General features: G+C 40.4%; 1 protein-coding gene across 10 annotated transcripts in view; it reads left to right on the top strand.

Moving 5' to 3' along the window:
* The window catches only part of ARMC8 (armadillo repeat containing 8), a 179686-nt gene that overhangs the window by 62123 nt on the left and 90016 nt on the right, over nucleotides 1-27547 (top strand). For all 10 annotated transcript variants that reach the window (XM_074964085.1, XM_074964088.1, XM_074964092.1 and 7 more), the window contains 5 exons: nucleotides 4127-4269; nucleotides 4371-4468; nucleotides 16369-16461; nucleotides 20200-20259; nucleotides 22273-22353. In XM_074964085.1, coding sequence (XP_074820186.1) covers nucleotides 4127-4269; nucleotides 4371-4468; nucleotides 16369-16461; nucleotides 20200-20259; nucleotides 22273-22353 — 475 coding nt within the window. The remainder of the gene's footprint in view (nucleotides 1-4126; nucleotides 4270-4370; nucleotides 4469-16368; nucleotides 16462-20199; nucleotides 20260-22272; nucleotides 22354-27547) is intronic.

A 27547-nucleotide genomic window follows, 5' to 3' on the forward strand; every position in this document is an offset into this window, starting at 1 on the left:
TAGGCAAATGATAAAAGATAAAAACACTGTACCAGCTATGCATAAACACATTTCACAAAGTGATCACTCTATATCTGATCTATCATTCCTCATCCTCAAAGGAAACCTGCATAACACTTTGAAAAGATGAGCCTCGGAGTCTAAATTCATTACTTTGCTAGGCACCAAAAATCGTGGACTGAAACAGACACACTGTATTTATGGCTTACTACAACAATCTGTAAACCACTAACCCCCCCTTCCTTTTTTTTGTCCTATGACTGCAAAGCTGTTAATGAGCCACTCTACTTTGTATAGTTCCTTACAGCATGTGTGAACTATTTGTTAAACAATCTTTTCCACCTTGCATTTCGCTGTGATGCTGGGAGTTCCTTTCCCAGACCTGAAGAAGAGCTCTCTGTAAGCTCGAAAGCTTGTCTCTGTCACCAACAAGTTGGTCCACCCACCTGGTCTCTCAAGACAAAAAAAGAAAAAAAAAAGTTAAGCTAGAGTTAAGGTTGAGAGTACATATTCGAGCTCTAGCAGTAAAATTATTAAGGAATGGTGTAATTATCCCCAAAATAAGCATTACAAATCCAGCAATTTAGAGTTTAACCTTAACTTAGAAATCCAAACACACTGAGGTATCCAAACACACAGATAAGGCACACAAAAACTGCTAACTGTGCCCTGTAGTGACCACATGCATAAACAAATGTGTATTAAGGCCTTTATTAGAGTATATTAATCATCTGAAAGGTTTAAAAGTGCTCTTTGAGAGCCTCCCTCCAAAACCTGTTGACTCTGATCTTAATTTACATTGGTATAAATCAAGAGTAACTCCATTGGTTTCTGCATGAAGTTCTGTGCAGTGAAGATGAGAATGTGTTTCTACATTCTTGTACGCTGGAACAAATTAAAGGGTTAGGTGCCCCACAGGAACTCGTGGAGGCAGTTCATTGGTTAGAAGTTTTGGGATCTCACTGCTCCCCTTATATAAGCTATGAGTTGTGTCACAAGCCCAGTGTGCTGTCTCTGAGGGAACAGGCTGTGCTCTCATCCTGTTTCAGCAGGCTTGACAGCTAGTCTTTTCCACTGTACTCTCTCCTCCCAGACTCCTCACCGAGTAGACTCTTGACCCCCAACTCATTAGCTGAGGAGTTGACTCAGAGCAGGAAATGCGGCTCGTTCTTTGTAATAGTGCCTAGTCCCCTGACTGCAAGGGATTGGGCTTCCCTCTGCCTTGGACAAGCATTGGACCATGGGTCTATACTGACTCCTCGTAAAGGGTGACAGTGGGCACTGCTATAGGCTGGAGATGAGGCCTGAGCTGCCCTCTGTCTGAAGCATAATCCCTGCAGGATTCAGGATGTCCGAACACTGTTGTGTGGGGTTGGGTTTAGGGATGTTCTCTGTATTTGTGAGTCTTCTGAGGGAAGACCGTTGCTAGTCGCTAAAATACTTGCTATTTACCCTCCCAGCCTCCACAGTCTGATGTAGCACAGTAAATGATTTGGGAGGAGGAAGCTAGGCCTGGTCAGTGTGTGATCTCGTAAAAAGGCTCAAGTCCTGACCCACCTGGCAGTTGATACCTCCAGATATCATTCCTCCCATTTCTCTTTCCCTCTTCCTGCCTCAGGTCCCCACACCAGGAAAAGAGATTAAGCTAAAAGTCAGAATCCTCCAAGAAGGGTGTTTGTTATACTGGAGGAGAGGGAAAGCGTTGTTCTTTTTAGACTCCTCACAACAATTTACATCTGATTCATGATGCGTATGTTACTGAATAGAGCACGTCATCGTAATCCAAGAGATCTAGAAAAAGGACTACAGTAGAATCTCAAAGATACAAACACCAGAGTTATGGACTGACCAGTCAACCGGACACCAAGTGAAACTGGAAGTAACCAATCAGGCAGCAGCAGAGACCCCCCCCCCCAAAAAAAAAAAGGGGGGGGAAAGCAAATATTGTACTGTGCCTGTATTGCATCTTGGAGATAGGCACATCTGGGCTGCCTGTCCCTACCCCTGCACACGGAGTAGCCACTTAGAGCAAGACCCTGGAGCTGCTAGCTCAAGGCAGCAGGAGCCAACAGAGCAGGAGCAGCGTTGGGGTCTGCACTGCTTTCACCCCTCCCTTCCCACCATGGGAGGGGGACGGGCTGTTAGCACCCCTCCCCCACCCCATAAGGGGGACATGCTGTTTATACACACACACACACACACACACACACACACACACACACACACACACACACACACACACACACACACACACACACACACCCCCCCCCCGCAAGGACGGGGACAAACTTGCAAACTCATACCGGTGCTGAGTAGGGAGCTCAGCTACTGTTGAAACCTGGCCTGGAGAGTCAGTTGCTGGATCTGGAGCCCAAATTGCACTTTGTTCAGAGTTACGAATATTTGAGAGTTATGGACAAACTCAGTTCCCAATGTGTCCGTAATGCTGAGGTTCTACTGTATGTATGCTCCATAGACCTCAGAGAGCCATTTTTCTGTGTCCCCAGTTCATCCTTCCTACTTTAGACACTTGAGGTTTGTAGTTAGGGAGGCTTAAGTTCAGTAAGTGAACCTTCTCCTTCAATCCCATGAGATGTCTCCAAAATATTAGCAGGTGCTGATTTTTCTTCTGCTGAGGAGAGAGTATCCACATATTTTTCCAGGCAGTGGGTCTCTTCATTTGATTGCAGTGCAGATAAAAGGGGGTTCAGGTCTCTCTCTCTCTCTCTCTCTCTCTCTCTCTCTCTCTGGTTCATCAGGATAGATTTGTGATTATCTGGAAAAACAGCTGCTTATTTCCATCACAAGAATCCATCTCGACAAAGTTATCCTGCTCATGGACTACAGAGAAACAAAGGTTTGGTATAGACCCAATACTTCATCTAGCAAGCCCTTCTTTTCTCAGGCTTGATAGTATCATGGTGAGTTGCAATCCTGTGGCCTTTCCTCTCAGATCTTTTCTTTTATAGTGTGGGTTCTCCTCCCAGTATCTCTGCTAAATTAGGTCACTCCCACCATTGCAAATTTGTCTCTGAGATGGCGGAACGTTCCAGAAACCTGGCCTAGGGGAAACCGCTACTCAAGATCCCAATTCATCTGGATCACAACAGACACCTGTCTGACCAGCTAGGGATGTGTGCATGGATTATTTTTTTGACTCAGTTCCTATGCTTATGTAAGAGGAGCAGTTGGGCCCCAAACTTCTCACTATTGACCTGCTTTCATGAGTGCTGATGGGGGTGGGTTACTCAATATTCTATTCCAGATTGATAGATTGTCTCTTAACAGGGAATCTATTTACAGGCATGGTCAAGATTGTCTGTTTGTCAGTGATTGTGTGTGTTCATGTAAAGATGGGGCATCAGGACACTGATTTAAACTAAATAAAATTTTCAAAATTCTCTCTCTCTCTCAAATTTTGGATTGTACCGGTATCTAGTAGGAAGTTTTCTAGGATGTCAATCATTACTGTGCTGTTATCTTTCTAGAAGGTTCAGAATACAGTATCTTTCTGTAATAATGAGAAGTCTAACATATACAGTAATACTTATTGTAAAAAATACCTGCGTGACTGTTGTAGGATGTTTGTTGTATCCTCTTTCAATTCCGTCATTCCCTCCAGTAGGAACAGTATCCTTTTTACGTGGCAGGCTGCACTTGAACTCGATGCTGTGATGCTATGGTTTTCTTCAGTCTGAATATTTCTCTGTAAATACAGTATACTTTCTTATTTATTCAGATGGCCTGGGGACATCTAGAAGTTTCGGATAACTAGGCATTTGGATAAACAGAGTGCTGTTTTGAGCTGCAGTCTCACTAATATAGAAATATGGGGAATGAAGGGAGTAATGTTGATATTTGCTTAATATTTTGCACTTTAAGTTTATTAAAACATCCAAATGATATTAAAACCACTGTGTACATAATTCTGAATTTTTCTGAGCTGCTATACAAATACTAAGCCATTAAATAGTGCCAGCAGGCACTAGCAGGTTGACTGAGAATTTATTAGCAGGTGATTGGTAAACATAGGGCTACATATGGGGCACACTGGGGTTTGGATAACTAGGATTTTTGGATAAAGGGCATTTGGATAACTGGAATTATTCTGTAATTCCATTTACAGGTTGCTGTATTTGCTTCAGCAAGAAACCTCCAGCACGGAACTGAGAACTGAATGTGCAGTAGTGCTAGGAAGCCTTGCGATGGGTACAGAAAACAATGTCAAATCTCTACTAGACTGCCATATTATCCCAGCCTTATTGCAAGGTATCTTGGCTTTCATTTAATACAATATACTTTGGTAACTATTTCTACAACACTTGTGTTTTAAATAAGCAAAAAGAATGAAACTATATGTATATTCACAGGATTGCTGTCACCAGAACTGAAGTTTATTGAAGCTTGCCTCCGATGTCTTCGTACTATTTTCACCAGCCCAGTAACTCCAGAGGAACTATTGTACACAGTAAGTTTTAGGCAATGTATCTTTGCTCTTGTATATAACTTCTGTTCCTGCAATTCAGCCTGTATTATGTGTGTGTGCTGATGATGTCATCTGTTTGTGATAATATTTAGGTATGGTGCTACTAACACTATTAATATTTCACTCATAGGCATCAGAAGTCCAGATATTCTGACCCTGCGAACATTAATTTTTTGGCAACGGGAGATCCTGACTACTGATGCCTCTTGTACACCAATTAACTGAAAATTCTAGCTTTGTGGCCTATTGTATATAGAAGATGTGAGAATACAGATGGTTTGGTTTAATTCAAGTATCATTTTAAGAGGGGAAAAAAATCCCATGGTATCACAGAATCATAATAGTTAGAACTGGAAAAGACCTACTAAGGTCTAATAAATCATGCAGGCAATACAGCATTTTCTTCTAACCTAAATTTTTAGTGCATTATTCAGTTTTAAATGTTTCAGGTAGCTTCCATCATTTAGCTTGGAAGATCCTCACTGTCAAGATATTTTCATCTTATAGTTAACCTATATTGTCACTTCCTTAGTTTGTTAAAAAGGGCAGAATTTGTCTGGCATAATCTTTCTTTCTGGCTCATGCATCGTCACCAGCACTAATCTATCTTGAGTCTCATGTATCAGGCTAAATTAGCAGGGCTTTCAGTTAAAGAGGGAAAAAAATCCTCTTGTTTGTACACTGAGTGAATTCAATATGGCATTCGAGAGAAAATGAACATGGACCCCGTACAGTGTCATTTTTACAGACACTTTTCAGTGTTGACCCACACCGTAAGCTCACAGTATACATGCAACACTCTGCATATAAGCAATCAGGAACCAGACTTGGACTAAAAAGCATTCAGGCCAAAATTTTTAAATGCTTGCACTGCTAACATTGCAGGATGGGTGGCTAAAATATGGTGTTTAGACACCCTGAGATCCATTGCATTGTCATTGTGTGCTGGGCTTCTGCAAGAGTGCTTTGAGTCTTCAGGTGGGAGCTGGGAATAAAAGAGTGATGAAAGACATGGTCCTTAATTGAATTTTCAGAAGCACAGACCGCCTCCTATACATCCAAACAAGTATTGCTGCTCTATCTTGCCAGAAGCATTGAGATGCATCCATATGGAAGTGCTGTTTGGTTTAACATCAATGATGATGAGACTTAGGGCATGTCTACACTTTACCTCTGGAGCGATCGGTCCAGCAGGGTCAAGTGAAGACGTGATAAATGGACTGCCGAGTGCTCTCCCGTCGACTCCAGTACTCCACTGGAGCGAGAGGCGCAGCCGGAGTCGACGGGGGAGTGTCAGCAGTCAACTTACTGAAGTGAAGACACCGCGATGAGTAGATCTAAGTACGTCGACTTCAGCTACGTTATTCAGGTAGCTGAAGTTGCGTAACTTAGATTGATTACCACCCCCCCCCCCCCAAGTGTAGACCAGGCCATACAGATTTTCTCAGTTCATGCAGCACATTTTTATTTTTATTGCAGGCACATTCCAAACATCGTAGGAAATCATCACCGGATAGTTTTCTTGTTCCTTAAGTGTGATGGGTTTTCTGTACAGTGTACATACTTTTCATGATGGTTTCGATAAATTTTACTCCCCATATGTGATGCCATGAAACACCTCCTGAAAGTAACAGCCAGGCATAGCCAGTTAGTGACATTGATGAAATCCCATCATTTAGAGGCCCAATCCATCTCTCATTAAGGTCAGTAGCAAGACTCCAATGGGAGGTGAATGGGTACTAGGTGCACCACACAAAAGCATCCATCACTGCTTTTCATTGCAAATTTGTCTTTAGCAGGCCAACACCTTGTCAATTCAATCAGCAACTGACTAAAAATGTTGCCTACAGCGGCAGAACACTCTGCCCACTGTAGAGCCTTATGGCTCTGCAAAGAGTGCTGGAGATTCCACATGTGTGGATATCAGGCTTCTTAGTGGCAGTAATTTGGTATCTTTCATTAATGAGATTAGAAGTTTGGCTGATGAAGGTAATGGTGTTGATGTAATAGACTTCTGTAAGGCCTTTCAGTTGGTACAGCATGATAGTGTGATTAAACAACTAGGGCTGTCAAACGATTAAAACAATTAATTGTGATTAATCATGAGATAAAAGAAGTGATTAATTGCCATTTTAATTTCACTGTTAAGCAATAATAGAATACCATTTATTTAAATATTTTTGAATGTTTTTTACATTTTCAAATATATTGATTTCAATTACAACACAGAATACAAAGTGTACAGTGCTCACTTTATATTTTTTTACAAATATTTGCACTGTAAAAAAGATAAACAAAAGAAATAGTATTTTTCAGTTCACCTTATACAAGTTCTGTAGTGCAATCTGTTTACCGTGAAAGCGCAATTTTCAAATGTAGAATTATTTTTTTTACATAACTGCATTCAAAAACACAACAATGTAAAACTTTAGCACCTACAAGTCCACTCAGTCCTCCTTCTTGTTCAGCCAATTGCTAAGATAAACAAATTTGTTTATATTTACGGGAGATAATGCTGCCTCCTTCTTCTTTACAATGTCACCTGAAAGTGATGATAGGCATTCGATGGCACTGTTGTAGCTGGTGTTGCAAGGTATTTATATGCCAAATATGCTAAACGCCATCAGTAAAAACCAGTCACAACACAGGCTTGCCTACTGAGGGACAAGTTTCAGGCAATCAGAGAAAGCGTAACTCACATCATCAACAATCCTTATGTACTGGTGAGGACTTGCCTATCCCTCCTTGGCCACATGGTTTTGCATACATATGTGACCACTTTCACTTTCAACTCCATCTTTGCTGCCTCCAGATGTGACTCCAAACAGTTTACTCACCCAAACATCATGCCATAGACCTCATGCTGAGAGTCCCTGCTCTCATCCCTTCAGATAACCCCACATCACGTATTCATAGGGATTCCCTTCCTCTCCTCCCTGGAAAAGACGATCATCGTCGACACATGTCAGACAATATGACCACTGTTTTCTACAGCAACAAACTCGGATAGGGGGGTCACAAGATCGACCGCTCTATACACAGAAACAGTCAATCTCTGGAATTGATGCATCACTCATCAGACCCTCTTGTGCTTGCGGAGTTGCTCTATTTTATGGTTGACCATGAGTGGGAACTTCATGGTTTGGTAGTGATATCTTCACCCAACGTGGGATTCCGATCAGAGACCTCTTTGCCTCGTATATAAATAGGAAATGCACCATGTACTGCTCCAAGGGAGGTCTCGGCCACCACTTTCAGGGCAATGATCTCCTATTCTCCTGGTCAGACCAAATCAGCTATGCTTTCCATCCTTTACTGTTCTTCGGGTACTGCACAAGATCCAATGAGATGGAGCAACGGTCATTCTGATCGCCCCCGGCTGGTCCAGACAGTTCTGGTTTCCCAATCTCCATGTAAACCTGTCCACCAATTCCTATCCACACCTTCCCTGATCTGCTGACACAGTGCAACAGCGAGATCAGGCATCCCAATCCACAGGCACTGCTCCACCTGAGAGCATGGTATTTGAATGGGCATCTGCATTAGAACGGATCTGTTCTTCAACTGTGCAAGACATCCTCTCCAGCAGCGGGGAGGAATCCACCAGGCGCTGTTACTGGAGCAAGTGGAAGCGCTTTGCCTCCTTGACCCAACAAAATTGGAGTTTCACCGGAATCAGCAGGGATCCCCCTCTTCCTAGACTGTGTGCTATTCCTGAAGGCATCGGGTCTCTCCATGAACTCTCTGAAAGTCCATTTGGTGGTAATTAGCACATTCCCGTGGGGTTACTCTGTCTTTACACACCTGCTAACTGCTAGCTTTTGGAAGGGTCTCATCAGAACCTTCCCACCCCAGCCCATCACACCCCAATGGGACCTGAAACTAGTTCTAGCTATGCTAATGAAAAAAAATAACCATTTGAACTGTTAACATTGTGCTCTATGTCCCTTCTTTCTATGAAAGTCTCCTTCCTTGTTGGTATCACTCTCGTGAGAAGGGTCGGCAAACTCGGAGCTATGATAGCAGACCTGCCTTTCACAGTTTTCCACAAAAGATAGTCTCACTGAGCCTGCATCCCAAATTCTTACCAAAGGTAATCTCCCAGTTTCACATCAATCAATCCATTCACTTAACTGCTTTCCCTGCTTCTCTACAATATTTGCATTAGACCAGTGTCAGAGATAGTGAGATACTGTGATTTTGGCTGCAAACGGGATGCCAATGACAGTCAGTTCTATATCTCATTCTCAACTGATACAGCCACCGCTACTGCTAATGAATCTGAATACCTATAGGACATCAGCTCTTGGATGAACACCAGTTCGCTCAGCTGAACCCAGGCAAGATCTAAGTGGTACTGCTTGCAAAGGGGGAACTCTGAAGTACTGGCCAAAACATTGTCCCTGCCTTCCATCGAATGCATACATCCTACATTCAAGGTGGTATGACGCCTCAGGGCCCTTTCTGACTCCTTGCTAAGCTTGGATGACCAAGTAGCATTAGTCTCCAAAAATGCTTTCACCCCAACTGGTAAGGGAAACGCCTTTGCTTCTTCTTCGAGGAGTACCCGCTCATAATGATCCATGCATTTGTCATCTCTAGGTGGGGTTGCTGTAACTTGTTGTATCTAAAGCTAAATGTGAAGATGATGCACCAGCTCCAGCTGGTATAGAATTCGACTGCCCACTTTCTCAATGGCTCAGGCTGTTACAAGCGCATCAGGTTTCTGTTTGTGTCCCTCCACTGGTTCCCAGTTATGTTTGATCCTAATTTTCAAAGCAGTTAATGGATCAGTTCCCAGCTACATCAAAGACTGAATTTTGATCTATGAAACACTGCGACATCTTGTGTCTTGTGGCACAACTCAAAAAAGAGATCTTGGAGTCATTGTGGATAGTTCTCTGAAAACATCCACTCAATGTGCAGTGGCAGTCAAAAAAGCGAACAGAAAGCTGGGAATAATTCAGAAAGGGATAGATAATAGGACAGAAAATACCATGTTGCCTCTATATATAAATCCATGGTACGCCCACATCTTGAATACTGTGTGCAGATGTGGTCACCTCATCTCAAAAAAGATGTATTGGAATTAGAAAAGGTTCAGAAAAGGGCAACAAAAATGATTAGGGGTATAGAACAGCTTCCTTATGAGGAGAGATTAATAAGACTTGGACTTTTCAGCTTGGAAAAGAGACGGCTAAGGGGAGATATGATTGAGGTCTATAAAATCATGACTGGTGTAGAGAAAGTAGATAAGGAAGTGTTTACTACTTCTCGTAACACAAGAACTAGGGGTCACCAAATGAAATTAATAGGCAGCAGGTTTACAACAAGCAAAAGAAAGTATTTCTTCACACAACGCAGTCAACCTGTGGAACTCCTTGCCAGAGGATGCTGTGAAGGCCAAGACCATACCAAGGTTCAAAAAAGAACTAGATAAATTCATGGAGCATAGGTCCATCAATGGCTATTAGCCAGGATAGGCAGGAATGGTGTCCCTAGCCTCTGTTTGCCAGAAGCTGGGAATGAGCGACAGGGGATGGATCACTTGATGATTACCTGTTGTGTTCATTCCCTCTGGGGCACCTGGCACTGGCCACTGTCGGAAGACAGGATACTGGGCTAGATGGACCGTTGGTCTGACCCGGTATGGCCATTCTTATATTCTTATCCTGGGACCAACACAGCTACAACAATACTGAATACATATGATGAACAGAAACAATCAGTTCAAGTCCCAGACTACAGATATCTCCTTTTGTTTAATTAAATCAGTTTTAAATGCAAAAACATTTTGATAAACTTGCTTCTTTTCTTGTGTATCCAGCACATTTAAGATATTCTTATTTAACTATTTTTTAAATGCTCTTTTTGTGCATTTTTAATTGAATTCCAATTTCCATCCAAATACAGCTTGACACAAATATGAGTTAAAAATTAATCATCTAGTAAATAGGAAATACATCATTCATCATTTTCTAGAACAATAAAAATGTAAATTAAACAATGTAATTGCTTAAATGTGTTTATAGATAACATTGTATCCTCCTGGCTAGCAAAAAAAAGTAGCAGACTTTATGTAAAGGCTGTATTTAGTTGCAGATCAACCAATGAGAATCAGTATTTTGTTGGGAGAATAACTAAAAAGTACATATACAAAACAAGTTTGAAATCAGTGATTGAAATCAAGGTTTTGTCAGTATTGTCAAAAAGTATTGTCAGTGTGGGACATTGTGGGACACCTCCTGAAAGCGAGTAACAGTCAATGTAAGCAGTGCAGTGTATATAGACGCTGCATCGAACTAATTACATCGACAGTGACTCTATGCTACTTGGGGAGGTGGTGCTAAGTCACCGTAGAGAGGCACTTACATTGTTGGGAGCCAAATTTAAGTGAAGACACTTCCACGGCTAGGTCGACGCAAGGCAGCTTATGTCAACCTTATCGTGCAGTGTAGACCAGGCCTAAGTTTTGCAGACCTGAAGAAAGCTCTGCATAAACTCGAAATCTCTCTCTCTCTCTCTCTCTCTCCATCAGAAGTTGGTCCGATAAAAGATATTTCCTCACCCACCTTGTTTCCATAATATCCTAGGACCAACACAGCTACAACAATTCTGCATACAAGTTCCCAAAACTCATTTCAGCACTTACGGGTTTATAATATGAGGATTTGTTTTTCCCTTTGAGAACCCTGCGAAGGTAGCTGTCTATATTTACTGGTATTTTTTCCTGCGGTGGGTCTATCAAGACACTGGGTATTGATATCCCACTTTTCAGCTGATGGAGTGAGAACATCAAAAGAAATTGAAGATATAAGGGCAGGTTCTGGCTGAGCAACCCAGTTTACTTCCTGTCTCCCGCAGAAACATCAGCCTTTTCTAGTTAGGCTTTTAACTTAATTTGTTTTTCACTTCTGTCACTTTTTAAAATGAGCCAGTTGCATCCCTACATGGGATGTCAGGGGTTTGAGTTAATTTCTTCTTGTCTCCGCTTTGGAGCTCTGTGTGAAGAACATCCAACCCATGATGAATCTCCTGTTGCTCCTTCTTATAGCTTAATAGATTCCAAGGCCATAAGGGACCATTGTGATAATCTAGTCTGATCTCCTGAATAACACAGGTCATAGAACTTCCCCAAAATAATTCCTGGAGCAGATCTTTTGGAAAAACATCCAGTCTTGATCTAAAATTTGCCAGTGATGGAGAATCCACCACAATCCTTGGTAAATTCTTCCAGTAATTAATTGCTCTCACTGTTAAAAATGCACGCCTTATTTCCAATTTTTGTAGCTTCAGGTTCCAGGCATTGGATTGTATTATTCCTGTCTCTGCTAGATGGAAGAGCCCATTATTAAATATTTCTTCCCCATATAGGGAGGTGTAGATTGTACTCAAGTCACTCCTTAACCTTCTCTTGGATAAGCTAAATAGATTGAGATCCTTCAGTCTGTCCTATAAGTCATGTTTTCTAATCCTTTTGTCATTCTCTTGAGTCCTCTCCAATTTATCAACAGCCTTCTTGAATTGTGGGCTCCAGAACTGGACAGTGGACACAGTATTCCAGCAACTGTTGCACCAGTGCCAAATGCAGAGGTGAAATAACTTATCTATTCCAGCTCAAGACTCCCCTGTTTATGCATACAAGGATCACGTTTTGGCCACAGCATCTTAGGGGAGCTCATGTTCAGCTGGTTATCCATCACAACCCCCAAACCTTTTTCAGTCATTGCTTCCAAGGATAGAGCCCCTATCCTGTAAATACAGCCTACATTCTTTGTTGCTAAACATATACATTTACATTTAGCTATATTAAAACATATACTGTTTGCTTGCACCCAGCTTACCAAGTGATCCAAGATCGCTCTGTGTGAGTAACCTGTCCTCTTCATTATTTACTACTCCACCAATGTTTGTGTTATCTACAGACTTTTATCAGTGATTTTATTTTCTTCCAGGTCATTGATAAAAATGTTAAAAGGCATAGGGCCAAAAACCAATCCCTGTGGGACCCCACTAGAAACACACCCACTTGCATTTTGAGAGCTCTCAATTAGACAGCTCTTAACCCATTTAATGTGTGCCATATTAATTTTATATCTTTCTAGTTTTTTAGCCAAAAAGTCACAAGTTACTTTTACAGAAGTCTATTACCTTTTTCCTGACACAACTGCAAGAACCTCAGGTGGTGATGGTTTCATAGGGTACCAGAAAAGTCAATTAATATGTGGTTCTGTTGTGTTGAGCCTTAATGTGGCTTGAAATCTTAAATTGCCAAAGGTGGGTGAAAGGTGGCAGGATATGATTTTAACCAATATACATGTTATGTAAAGCTGTTGAAAGAAAACGCAGTGACGCTAAGGAATGATGTAAATTGAGTTTTTTGAACAAAAAGGCTTTCAGGCCTCCTGGTGAATTTGCAGAATTGTAGCCACAGGCAAAAGTGTTCTTAAGATAAGAGCAAGCATGCAGGTATGCACCATCCGGCACTTGTTTTGGTTGCTGCTCCTTTTGGATGTTGCTTTTCTGGACAGCACTTGTCGGTTTGCTTATGCATGACAGCAAGCTAATGTCTGGTAGGGAGAACTGTACTGCATCTCACTCTTGGCTGAGACTTTCAGCACTGTTGCAAACCTGCTGGGACTGAGGGATTTATAGTCATACAGTTGGGCCTTCTTTTTCCTGGTGCTGAAAGATGTTCTGACTAAACAAGATGTTCGTGGGGAAACAGGCAATAGTACCATCTACACAGTTGTGTTCTGAGCAATTTCTGAGAAGGGAAACTAAAGTTCCTACTATTACTCCTGTCATAGTTAAACGGTGAACTGTACTTCAGATCCCTCCTGGTCTCTTCGAGGGCACCCCTCTCAGGCCTCTAGCCATTGCCTTTCTTTGGGTAGAATTACAGGATTCTCCCACTCTCAGACAAGGCTCTGGGTTGCAGTCCCCTGTGATGAATTGTGAGTACCTCAGCAGGCCTGACTTACCTTCAGTGCCCGTGGCTTTGCTCCCTCTGGGAGCAGTGGTAGTGGTGAGCAGTGACCAAACAACCTTTGCTTAAATTCTTTTTCTTAAAGCAAAGCATTTACTTAGAACCAAAGCATTTAAGAGAAAACCTGTGTCTCCCTATGGCTTACATTGTCTGGGTCTGGGGGAAGGCTCAACTTCTTCAGATTCCCTCTGCAGTTTTACTCTGTCAACCTGTCACTCTGGACAGCTCCTGATTGACCCTCCTTTCCTTTCATGAGCGGGGCATTTAACTATTTATAGCCCTTTGATTTGTTAGTTCTTAGCATTGGCAGAAGAGTTTTCACTTCGGCTTTGAGCCTGGAAGTATGCCATTGGCCTGTAATTCCCCCCAATGTTTGCTGGGGGGTTGCTTATCTATAGCTATTGTGTTGTTTTCCACAGCCCCCTATTAAGTTATATCAATGGATTAATACAGAAAAGTTTTATAACTCAGTAAACAATAACTTCACCTCACTGACCAAGTCACATAGGCACATCTACACTGCAGTCAAAAACACATTTCTGGCCTGTGCCAGCTGGCTCGGGCTCGCAGGGCTGAGGCTAAGGGGCTGCTTAATTGCTGTGTAAATGCTCTGTCTGGAGCCTGAGCTTTGGGATCCTCCCTTCTTGCAGGGACCCAGAGCCTGGGCTCCAGCCCAAGCCTGAACATCCACACCGCATTTAAACCGCCCCTTAGCTCAAGCCCCACAAGTCTGAGTCAGCTGGCCATGGGCCAGCCATGGGTGTTTAATTGCAATATAGACATATCTATAAGGTACATCTAAGCTACAAGAAACAAAACAAAACTCCCGCAGCAGCGAGTCGCAGAGCCTGGATCAACTGACTTGGTCTCATGCTGCAGGGCTAAAAATAGCAGTGTAGAAGTTCCTGCTCTGGCTGGAGCCCAGGATCCAAAATCTGGCGAAGGGGGTGGGTCTCAGATCCTGGGCCCCAGTCTGAGCAGGAGCATCTACACTGCTGTTTTTAGCCTAGCAGCACGAGCCTCAGTCAGTTGACTAGACAATGAGACTTGCTGCTGCAGGAAGTTTTTTTGCATTGTTGGCATACCTATAGTGTTAATAAAATTATCACATTTCAGTGTTTGATGTCGCGATGCTATTTAATAATCTGTCACAAATCCTTCCTTCATGTTTTCCTCACCCTCTTATTTCTACCCTTGTATTTTTCTTTTCTCTTTTTATTTAATGAGGGTCTGACTTAGCCAGCCAGAAAAAAACTAACCTTGCAATACTGCTGTGATCAGAGAGGCAAGCTGAAAGCAATAGCCTGAATCTGGTAGGTTCTGGAGTGCTTAATAAGGTCCTGTACTAAGTGCTGACACTTTCCAGCAATGAAACAGCAAGCAGCAGAGACAGAAGCTGTATTTACTTTCTTTTACTGTCCTTTCCCCTAATCCCCAAAATTTTGTATGTTTGTCTCCTGTTTTCTGTTAAGAAGAGAGGATTAGACTTTTCACAACGCCTAACAACCTAAAACAGAGTGTTTCCTAACAGGGGAATTTCATACTATCTGAGAGTCTGTTCATTAAAGGTTTTTCTCATTAAAATATTCTGTGGAGATAGAGATAATAGGAGAGCTTTGTTAGGTTTACTTAGTTTTTTAAAGTTGTAGATGTTCTAATTTTTTTTCTTTTGTAATTTAATTTTTGTTTGCTAATGCACAAGTGAAACTGAGGCCCTGGCAGCATAAACCTGTACCCAGTTACTGTTGCTTTTTCTATTGCCATAACATAACAGATAGGTTTTTTAGGATGTTACTTTCCAGCTATCCTATCTGATCATCACAACAGTTCTTACTGACTCCAGCTCTCCCCAGGTGAAGGGCTCAGTTTATCTGTCATAGTCAACATAGAAGCAACCTGTTAAAGGGGATTTCTGATATTTAGTCTCCTCTGCTTAAACAACCAAACCCTTTGTTTCAGAGATGATTCAGTTGAGGCTGGCTTCCGGAGTTCACAAAAACTGCTAATCTTCCACTGCTTCTAGTGGCATCCCCACTTGTAGCTGGCTTCTGCTAAAATATATCTGTTAGATATCTTAAATCTTTCATTTGATTTATAACAATATTTAGGTATTTCTCACTTACTATAGTGATCTTAAGAAACAGGATTGGATTCATAACAGAACCAAACAATGAGAAACAGGTAGCAAGATGATCTCCCTTCTCTCTCTGATTTCTCTTCTGATTACTCTTTGTTTAGTTTTTCCCACTATGAGTGTGCATGCTTGTGCTATGTCAGTACTAAAGGAAACTCTTGAATTGGATTGTCAGATGGAAGGCCAATATCACTAAATTCTTTTGATGTCTTGTCTCCAACTTCTGGTGGGAGGATGAAAAAATCCATTGTCTATACTGGCACCTCACTTCCTACACTCCCTCCATTCCCACCCTCTCAGAATTAAGAGATAATCAATTAGAAGGTAAGTAAATTACTGTTCTGGGAGAAGAATGCCACTGGGGGATTTTTGTCTCAAAAATACAGAGAGCTTTTTATTCAGTGATTGTTGTCAGTGACAGTTTGTAGTGAGCGGAATTCCTCTTTTTCTTTGTCCCAAGACTTCTTACTAAGTAGGTTACTTAATGCAGAGATTTTTCAGTGACACATAGCTGGGAGTTAGGAACATTGAATTTTGATGGGAATTGAGCACCAAGCTGTCATTTTCTTTGAAAATCACCCCCATAGTACTTTTATGGCCTAGTCTTTTTTCCTTGTGCATCTCAGCAGCTCCCCCCATTTTAGGCTTGGGTACTGACTATTGAAAAGCTAAGGATGCAGCTTGTTAGTTACAGATTGATGACTAATGGTGCTGAAATTTCTAGTTTTAATACTGTTTTCTTTTCTGACTTGTTTCTAGGATGCTACAGTTATCCCCCACCTCATGGCATTGCTTAGTAGGTCTCGATATACTCAAGAATACATATGTCAGATCTTCTCACATTGCTGCAAAGTAAGGAAAGAGAATAAATATTCTCCATGAGGGTTCTTGTGTTTCTGCCATTTAGAAACTGTATAAGATAATATTGACTTCTATGGCTGGAACAGTAGCACAATAAAGACTGAATCCCCCCTGCAATTTGCTGGTAGTGTTTCTGGGATTTTAGGTAGACACTGCTCTTGGATAAAGTAAAGTTTGCAGATAATAAGAACTTTGGGTTTATTGGGAGTTAAAGTGTATTAACTAAAAAAATAAAAACAAAAATTGAATGAAACATAAAACTTCATTGTCAGCATGATTATATTTGAGGATTTCAGTTTTTCTTTTTGCTCTGCTTTGGGAATTTATTGAATAAACCTTAGCTCAGACTGCCTGTGTCCTCTCAAGGCAGCCATTTTGTACCCATGATATTTTGTATTTTGAGAGATTATAGACCAATGAAAAGTGTTCTTGTATTAAAATTGTACTCTTCCTCATTAGTTCTTATGCAGTGAGTGTGCATATATATCTACTCATGGAATTGCAATTTTGTATGAAACTGAGAACTGAAACTAAAGTGACTGATCTAATTCAAATCTTAGATCTTAAAAGAGGCTTTCTTTTAGCAAAAGTATCAGATATGTAAAGGAAAACTGTTACAACACAGAGAACACTAGAGCGAAATATACAAATTAATCTAAAGTTTGTGGTTAACATGGTGAAAGAAAGACACTCCAATTCCTATTATTTTTTATTTTATTCCAACATTACCTTAAATCCTGATAATCTTGCATTAGTTTGATGAAATCAAGGATTATCCAGTTTAGTCAGTTACTCTGGGGTCACTTATAAGATGAAAATTAGAACCTTTAAAATATTAAATAGATTTCTCAAATATGTGTTTTTTTTAACAAGAAAAAAATTCCAATTGAAAACTGAGTAAGAAGATATAGTTTGGAAACGTTTGCTTTAGAATGAACGCTGTGTTACAACAATTGTTAGCACATTATTGTAGAAGTGTTAGCACAGGATTGATTGCATAAAACACAAGCTTGCATATAAATGAAAGTAGTAGCTCAGCAGCACTACACAATCAAATCAGGTATATGAAAACTGGATCTCTTACCCTTGAGTATCCAACTCTACTGTGAAAAGGATGAATTTTGCCTTGCTCTCCCTGACAAAATGAACACCTTGCCCTGTTTTGTAAAACTTGCCAACTTTTCTGTATCATAAATATTTAATTAACTAAACCAAACCCCATTCACTGATTAAGAAAAAAATAAAAAAAGTCTTCTATAGCCAGTATGCTATTTTCACTGAACTGAAAAAATTGGGACATTTAGTTTACCATGAATATTTTGAAAATGTCACATTTTACAGCAAAAATGTAAAAACCTTGAAAACTTTCACACGAAATTATAGAAACCATGAGCATGTAGGGCACACTGAATACATGAGTGTGAATGATTGAAAATATAAATGAGTAATGGTAAATGAAATAGTTGACATAAAATAAATCCCAGAATCGTAACAAGAAAACACTACTGTTTTAGAATAGGTAAGAGGATCAGATAATACAAAGAGAAAGAGAGACTCAAATTTTTGATGCTTTGAGGTCTTCTGAAGTTGTTTCTTAAATTGGACAAGAACTTGATCTTTGTTTTTCTAGGTAAATAGAATCTTTCATGGGAAACTTGAAAATACCTTTTTTTTCTTTTTAGCTGCTTTATTCCATGGGTACGAGATCTAGCGACCAAAACAAATGCCCTACTACTGTGCCTTCAGATATAATACCAGGCAGCTGATATGTCAGAGTCTAACATACTTGCAAGGGTTAAAGAAAACCTGTTTTTCTGTCTTGTACAGATAGGCAAGATATCAAACACCCATGAAAGTTTCAATATGTCTGTGGCCGTGGATAGTTCTGAGCTTGTTTAATGAAAGCTACTATCTTCCCTTGAACAGATTGTGTGCTGGAGAGAATCTTTCTGATTGATTTCTCTGGGGAAAACACTTCACTATGAATACTGGTTTTAGGTAAGCTTCAACATGTATTTTAAAGGGTTATTTGTGCTTCAATGTATTTTTTTTCTTTTGTTTACTTTCTAGGCAGGTGGTCTAGCATTTGTGAAGATAACTGACACCACACTCCTCTTAAGAACCAGTGTTCCTGTGAAGGGTTCCCCACTGCCTCCCTCTTCCTGGGCAGAAGGTCAGCTCAGGTCGCGGGAGGCTTCTTTGCCTATCAGCTTTTTTCTCTCTTTTCCACATCAAATTTCACTGACGACAGCAGACATTTTCCTTAGATAGAAAATCCTTACTCAATGTTGTTAGTATGGTTGCATACTTCCTTTTGTTTGCGGCATATCTTTTGCTATTTACACTGAGAGTTTTGAGCTAAAAAAAAAAATTGAGTGGCAATGACTGACAGAATGACGACTCTGGAGAGATTTTGGATGGACATGAAGGGGAATGCTGGTTCTTGGGACAAGTGGGTGGCCTGTTCTTTACATACAAATCTTGGACACCATCTGCCTATAAAATAAACAAAATCAAGTTAATTGAAAACTAAGGTACAATAATGCACAAAGCATTGTAAAATGCATGTTGAAACTTACGTTGGAAGGGCATTCAGGGTTCAGGTTCTCTCTGTCACAGTTAATCTGTTTTCAGGGAAGGTGGCATAAGTGAAGAAGCTTTATTGCTACTTTTAATTGTCAAAGTGAGCTTTTTATTTTTAAAAGGCCTATTTTTTTGATGCATGATTGTATGGTACCAAAATTTTGAAAATTAGCACTGGAAATTTCATTTGAATGTAATTGCTATTACTGTTTAAATAACACCTTGATCAGCTATGCAGGATAAATGAAATTCACCCCCCGCAGCAGTACAGCACAACGCTTATGAACTAGCTAAATCCCTCTTAAGCCTCATTCTAAGGATGTAAGTGGGCTGTAGCTAGTTTGTAGGCCTTGTGTTGAACTTCTGCATAAGAGTCTATAGCATCCAAAGATATTTTCGAGTCTTTTTGATGTTTGTCATCATAAATTGTTTGTTACATGGTTCTTTTGAACATCATCTGTAATAGGCCATGCTATTTTGTTGAAAATCAACTTTTTATAATGATCTGTAAGTAATAAATGATGTGTAATCAAGAACTGTTGTTTCTGTTCCCCTACATCCAAGGAAGATTTAAAACTGAAATACCTTGAATCTTTGGAGGACAGGCACAGTATCATTAAAATAGGTCCTAGAACTCCACCATTGTACTCAGGGTAACAAAAGCAATTATCCCTCATTATTGACACAGTTTCTGAGATATCTGAAATTAAAAATGAGTTATATAGTGTATAATCAAGTCTTCACATGTCTAGATTTAAAACAAGTTACTATTTATTGTTGAATAAGCCTGACAGTAGAGTTCTTAAATTTGGGCTATTAACACAAAGTCAGATTTTCAAAGATATGTATACATATATTAAGCATACCTGATTTGTTCAAGGAAACACTTTAAGTGCATGTCCAAACTGAATATTTTTTGCATGCATGTCTAGTTGTGCAGCTAACTAGCCATGAATGCACACAAATAACTCATTTGTGTATTCATGGTGGTATTTACACACAACAAATTAGATGATTATCTTTGAAAATCTGGCACGTGGGAACTAGATAAGTGATATATTTATCATGTTACAAAAACAAGTTAAAGCAATTCTTGATTTCAATTTCATTCATTTCTCCCCCCGTCTTTTAATATCTCTTCTTCAGCTTCGACACTGGCATAGCTGCGGCTTTAAATCATCGCCTCAGCCACTTCTGTGTGCCAATGTAAGTGTTTTTCTACAGCAAAAAAAGGTATTTTAATTGCATTTTTTGATAGGAAGTTGTCAGTGGTAGCAGCTGAAGCATCTTAAAGCATCAGATATGTTATACGTAAAAATAATTTTCATGGTTTTTCTGGAAAGGGATCATTATAAATGAAGTACTAAAAATATTTTTCATAATACCTTTTAAAAAAAGCAAACTGTTTTTAATGACTCCTCAGAAGCTTGGAAGTGAAATGTCTCTACCATTGTCAGATGCACAGAGGTGCACAGATGTAATTCATGTGTGCCAAGTTGGTATAAGTATGAAACAGAATACTGAAATCTTCATTCTGGCAGGAAGACCATTAGCATTTAGGCTGCAAATCAATCAAGAAAATCAGGCAGTGTTTTGCAGGTCAAATTTGGTGTTTCCCACCTTTGTCTCTTTCAGCCAATCAGATGGCTACAGAAGCTGTGCACAGAGCAGACATCATACCAATGTGGGAGCTCCAGAGCAGATACTGGAGATACATATTTTATTTTAGGGTGTTTATACTGAAGTTTATTGTTAGGAATTATGTAGTTTGTGATGACACATGCTGTCACGGCTGTTGACTCTATTTAGAAATTTAACTCTATGAGCCAAAACCTGACTCTTACACATTTGTAAAGACAGTACTAGTCCTTTTACTCCCCCATATAGGGATTGTACACTGGCCTGACCAGTATAGAGGATGATGAGATTGGTGTGCAAGGGGCCATAGAGTTGTTCCACAGGAATGGATACATGGAGCTATTAAAAGCAGCGGTGTGTGGTGACTAGGGGTCCTGCCCTTCTCTTCCCATGCAAAAGCTAAGCAGAGACCACTATAGCCTTGAGGGCATAGCAGCTCCTGTCAAGCAGCCATGGGGTATAGTGTAAACCAGGAATGGGGAACAAAGGTATCCCCTGGAATGGGAGCAGGGAGGAGTCTGTCAGGGTTGTGCCTTTTTCCTCCAGACGTCCTCAGTCTCGATGAGGCCCATCATCCCCATCTGATGTCTCTGTTTTGAAGTTCCAGCCAGTTCTGCAGGTTGGGGCAGTCCTGCCCTCAAAGGTGGGTTGTCATGGGAAGAGGCAGTGGGAGTAGAGTCATGCACTCAACTTCCAGGGGAGGAAGAGCTCACTGATCACCTAGGATTCACTGAGACTGCTGAGGGTGGGAGGTCCCCTGAGGGTTCCATTCCTCCTCTGCCTCCATAGAGCCTGGCCAGACCACAGAGATCTTGAGACTTTTGTACTGTAGAGGAGACATGGGATCAGTATTTGGACTTGAATTGATTTCAAACTGAGTTTTTGAAAACTGAAAAATGTTTAACACCTCAGACGCTTATTTTTACTTACTCTTTAAGTACTTAAGGTTGGTGAGCTGTCTTTACAGTTGATGTATTTGAAATAGTATTATAAAAAACTTTTAAAATCTAGATTACATGTGTAGGAGTTACTAGTGTAGGAGTGAGACACTACTCTCGCCACACTGTCAGTTGATGCACATTCTGATATATGGGAACAGTTTTAGAATTGGTTACTTGCTATCTTTTCTGGGGTTGTTACTGCTGAAAATGCATGGGATTAGCAATGGAAGAGGTGTTGCAGATTATTGAGAATCTTATATAATATTGCAAAGATTGAAACAGTATATTGCTAGCAGCCCTATATCAGCTATGAAAAATAAAATCCCCATTGTCAATTATTGTAGAACTCATCCTTCATTAATTAAAATGTTATAACTTCACTCGCTGTACTCCTAATCTCTCTAGTTTTGGTATTTCCTTCCAAGAATGAGAATGAAAATGACTATCAATAAGTAGGTCAAGCTCAACAGATGTAACAGAAAGTTAGCTTCAGACGGTAAAGAAACTAGCACATTTCCAATGTACAAAGCAAAGAATGGCAGGAAAACCTGCATTTTAGTACTTACTGAAGTTACAGTTAACAGGAAGCCTCTTCCACATTTGTTTTTTAAAAGAATAAATACTCTTTTTCCCTTTATAGGGTCCAGATCATCAGACAATCTTGTTTAACCATGGAGCAGTTCAGAATATTGCTCACCTGTTAAGTTCCACGTCCTACAAAGTAAGGCATTAAAACTGCTTGAGATTTTGATTTCACATCAGCTATAAAAGCAATCTGTATTAATGTAATTATAGAAATTATATGTATGCATATATACATATATATACACACACATAAAAGTATGCAATACACATTTTTTGGGTGCCTATTGTTGTTTTTGTGTGGTGTATAGAGATATACAGAAACCTGCCACAACATATCTGGGTGCTCTATAAAGTTAAAATCCAGTAATTGAAATAGAGCTTGACTTAGAGGCAAGCAGCCATTTCGCCAAACAAAAGAAAATGAAGACATCTTAAAAGAAAGAGCTGGTGAAAAGGGGAGCATAGATGAGCTGACCTGGATAGAAATAAGTCAAGTATGTGTTGAAAACTTGATTATGTAGCTGAAAGGGCCTGTGAGTGGTTTTTATTCCACCGAATCCTTTGGAGTCTGGGCTCTACCATATGCTTTTGTTTCTGAAATCCATCCTGGATGGGTCAAGTACCAATGAAGAATGCTGATTTGATTGCACAGTGTTGTCGTGAAGTGGTATTTCTGGGACAACATCACACTGTATGAATTTGGATTTGGTGGCAGTGGTACCTCTAATGGCTATTTGCTGGCGGTCTGAAACTAAATTTTCAAAGCCTGATTCAAAGAAAGAGGCTGAGCAAAATTCCACAGTTTTACTCAAAACTGCATGTCTGAGTGCACACACAGATGCATACATGTTCTGTCTAAGGCTTTGAGAATTTGGTCCCTCGGGGCTAACATGTAAGTAAATACATAGTTTAAACTATGTCTGTTGGTATATGCTTGTGGAAAATATGACTGTGGATTAAAGTCAGTGCTGTGACCTTGCGGAGGCTAAGCAATTATGAAAGGTTTTTAGACAAGGAGCCTCTTACACAAATAATTAACTTTGAACAATGTCACCCTATATAAACTTTCAGAATGAAATATTTGAAAGTAAATAGTTACCTCCCTGATTTTTTCAAGTGCTACATTTAAATATATCTAAGGCTATATTTGTTATCTTTTGGGGTGAGACTGTATCTTACTGTTCACAGATCCATAGGTATAAAGGCCAGAAGAGATCTTTGTAATCATGCAGTTTGATCTCCTGTATAACGGGCCATACAACTTCACCCAGTGACTTCCTGCATCTATCACAATAAATTGTGGCTGATCTAGCCTTTTAGAGAGAGATCCAGTCTTGATTTAAAGATTTCTAGTAATGTAGAATTTGCCACATCTCTTGGTAATCTGTTCCAATGATTAGTTACCTGAGTGTTTAAAAATTAACATCTTATTTCCAGTCTGAACTATGACGACTTCAATTTCCAGCTACTGGATCTTTTTATATCTTTACTTTTAGCAGTCAGAGACCTCTATCAAGTATCTTCTTCCTGCGTAGGCAATTATGGACCATAGTCAAGTAGCCTCTTAATCTTCAATAAGCTAAGTAGTTGAGCTACTTTCATTTTTTATTGTAAGGCAGGCTTTCTAGACCATGAATCATTCTTTAGTTTTACTCTGAGCCCTTTAAAATTTTTCAACATCCTTTTTGAAGTGTGGACACCAGAACTGGACAAAGTATTCCAGTGGTGGTCTCACCAGTACTGTATACTCTAAGTAATATCACCTCCCAATAGGTATTCAATATTCTCCCCTATTTGTACGTACAAGAATCACATCAGCCCTTTTGCCCACAGCATTGAGAAGCTCACATTCAGTTGGTAGTCAGCAATAATCCCTGGGTCCTTTTCATTGTCACTGAGGCCTCCATCCCATTGTAATAGTAATGGGAGATTTGATGATTAGGTAATACTAATGGGGGATTTGATCATTAGAAATATAAATAACCGGGTTTGTGATGACTGAAAGAACGGCATGGTGAATTTCCTGCCGGGCGAAGGTTGCAGATGTCTCTAGACATCTAGACAGGCTTATGTATAGTGCTCGGGAGGAACCAGTGGTTGTAATACATATAGGTACCAATGACATAGGGTAAGTAGGGGAGAGGTCCTGGAGGCCAAATTTAGGCTGCTAGGTAAGAGATTGAAATCCAGGATTTCCATGATAGCATTCTCTGAAATGCTTCCATTTCCACACACAGGGCCAGTTAGATGGGCAGAACTACAGGGTCTAAATGCATGGATGAGATAATGGTGAAGGGAGGAGGGGTTTTGATTTTATTAGGAACTGGGGAACCTTTTGGAAAAGGAGGAGCATATATAGGAAGCATGGCTCCACATAAACCAAAACAGAAGCAGATTGCTGGCATGTAAAATTAAAAAGGTGATAAAGAAGTTTTTAAACTTAGGGCTGGGGGAAAGCCGACAGTTGTGAAGGAGTACATGGTTCAGACAGAGACGTTCCTTAGGGGAGAAACAGTCAAATGAGAGTCCCATTCATTTACATCACATAATGGCAGACAGCTGAAAAAGTGACAAATTTTATAAGTCTGTAAACTAAAATTGATGAATTTGAGTGCCTTGTATTAAATGAGGATATTGATATAATAGGCATCACAGAAACTTGGTGAAATGATAATCAGTGGGACACAGTAATACCGCGGTAGACTATATATAGGAATGACAGAATAGGTCGTGCTGGTGAGGGAGTAGCACTATATATGTGAAAGAAAGCAGAGAATCAAATATAGTAAAGATCTTAAATGAACCAAACAGTCCAATAGAATCTCTCTGGATAGAAATTCCATGCTTGAATAATAAGATTATAGCACTAGGGACATACTACCAACCACCTGACCAGAATGGTGAGGATGACTGTGGAATGCTCAGGGAGATTGGCGAGGCTATAAAAAACTCAGTAATAATGGGGGATTTCAACTATCCCCATACTGAGTGGGTGGGATGCAGAGATAAAGTTTCTTGATACCTTAAATGACTGCTTCTTGGAGCAACTAGTCCTGGAACCCATAAAGGGAGAGGTAATTCTTGATTTAGTCCTAAGTGGAGTACAGGTTCTGGTCCAAGAGGTGACTATAGCTGAACTGCTTGGTAATAGTGACATAATGTAATTAAATTTAACATCCCTGTGGGGCGTAAAACACCAAAGAAGCCCACCACAGTAGCATTTAATTTCAGAAAGGGGAATTAGACAAAAATGAGGAAACTAGTTCAGCAGAAATTAAAAGGTACAGTCCCCAAAGTGAAATATCTGAAAGCTGCATGGAAACTTTTTAAAAACACCATAATGGAGGTTCTCATTAATCGTATACAAATTGATTGTGACTGGGTAAGAAAATGGAAGATGAAATTCAGTGTTGATAAATGCAAAGTAATGCACATTGGAAAACATAATCCCAGCTATACATACATAATGATGGGGTTTAAATTAGCTGTTGCCACTCAGAGATCTTGGAATAATTGTGGATAGTTCTCTGAAAACATTCACTCAATCTACAGCGACAGTCAAAAAAGCTAACCAAATGTTAGGAATCATTAGGAAAGGGATAGATAATAAGACAGAAAATATCATCATCCCTCTGTATTAATCCATGGTATGCCTACATCTTGAATACTGCTTGCAGTTCTGGTCGCCCCCTCTCAAAAAGATGTTTTGGAATTGGAAAAGATACACAGAAGGGCAACAAAAATTATTAGGGTTATGGAACAGCTTCTGCATGAGGAGAGATTAATAAGACTGGGACTTTTCAACTTGGTGAAGAGATGACTAAGGGGGAATCTGATAGAGGTCTATAAAATCATGACTGGTATGGAGAAAGTAAATGAGGAAGTGTTATTCGCTCCTTCTCATAACACAAGAACTAGGGGTCACCAAATGAAATTAATAGGCAGCAGATTTAAAACAAACAAAAGGAAATACTTCTTCACACAACACATAGTCAACTTGTGGAACTCGTTGCTAGGGAATGTTGTGAAGGCCAAAACTATAACAGGGTTCAAAAAAGAACTAGATAAGTTCATGGATAAGTCCATCAATGGCTATTAGCCAGGAGCGGCAGGGATACAACAGCATGCTCCAAGTGTCCTTAGTCTCTGTTTGCCAGAAGCTCGGAGTGGATTATGGGATGGATCACTTGATTGCCTGTTCTATTCATTCCCTCTGAAGCACCTGGTATTGGCCACTGTCAGAAGACAGAATATTGGGCTAGATGGACCATTGGTCTGATCCATTATAGAGTCATAGAATTGTGGGACTGCAGTAGACCTAGAGAGGTCTTCTAATGCAGTCCCCTGCAGTCATGACAGAACTAAGTATTCTTCTTTGAGTGTTGGTCATGTTCATTCTATATTTGGCATTTTGGCAATGGCATTTTGGGATGTATAAGTAGGGGCATAGCGAGCAGATCGAGGGACATGATCGTTCCCCTCTATTCGACATTGGTGAGGCCTCATCTGGAGTACTGTGTACAGTTTTGGGCCCCACACTACAAGAAGGATGTGGATAAATTGGAGAGAGTCCAGCGAAGGGCAACAAAAATGATTAGGGGTCTGGAACACATGACTTATGAGGAGAGGCTGAGGGAACTGGGATTGTTTAGTCTGCAGAAGAGAAGAATGAGGGGGGATTTGATAGTTACTTTCAACTACCTGAGAGGTGGTTCCAGAGAGGATGGTTCTAGACTATTCTCAGTGGTAGAAGAGGACAGGACAAGGAGTAATGGTCTCAAGTTGCAGTGGGGGAGGTTTAGGTTGGATATTAGGAAAAACTTTTTCACCAAGAGGGTGGTGAAACACTGGAATGTGTTACCTAGGGAGGTGGTAGAATCTTCTTCCTTAGAAGTTTTTAAGGTCAGGCTTGACAAAGCCCTGGCTGGGATGATTTAATTGGGGATTGGTCCTGCTTTGAGCAGGGGGTTGGACTAGATGACCTCCTGAGGTCCCTTCCAACCCTGATATTCTATGATTCTATATTAGGTGTGTGTGCTCGCCACATACACCAGTGCCGGAAGTTTTTCCCTTAGCAGTATCCGTAGGGGACTGGCCCTGGTGCCCTCTGGAGTGACACCAGCATGGCGTGGTATAAGGGGCACTGCCAGCTCCCCCCACCCTCAGTTCCTTCTTGCCACCAGTGATGGTGCTGGTACTGCTGCTGCTTCATCTAGCTTTCGCTTAGTTCAGTGTGTCTCATGAAGGTTTCTTTGTAAAGTAGTTGTATATAATTTAGTATTTACCCTTAGTATTAGTTCTCGTTAAGTAACTCCTCACTTAACGTCGTC

Source organism: Natator depressus, chromosome 9 (assembly GCF_965152275.1).
Source record: "Natator depressus isolate rNatDep1 chromosome 9, rNatDep2.hap1, whole genome shotgun sequence".
Lineage (NCBI taxonomy): Eukaryota > Metazoa > Chordata > Testudines > Cheloniidae > Natator > Natator depressus.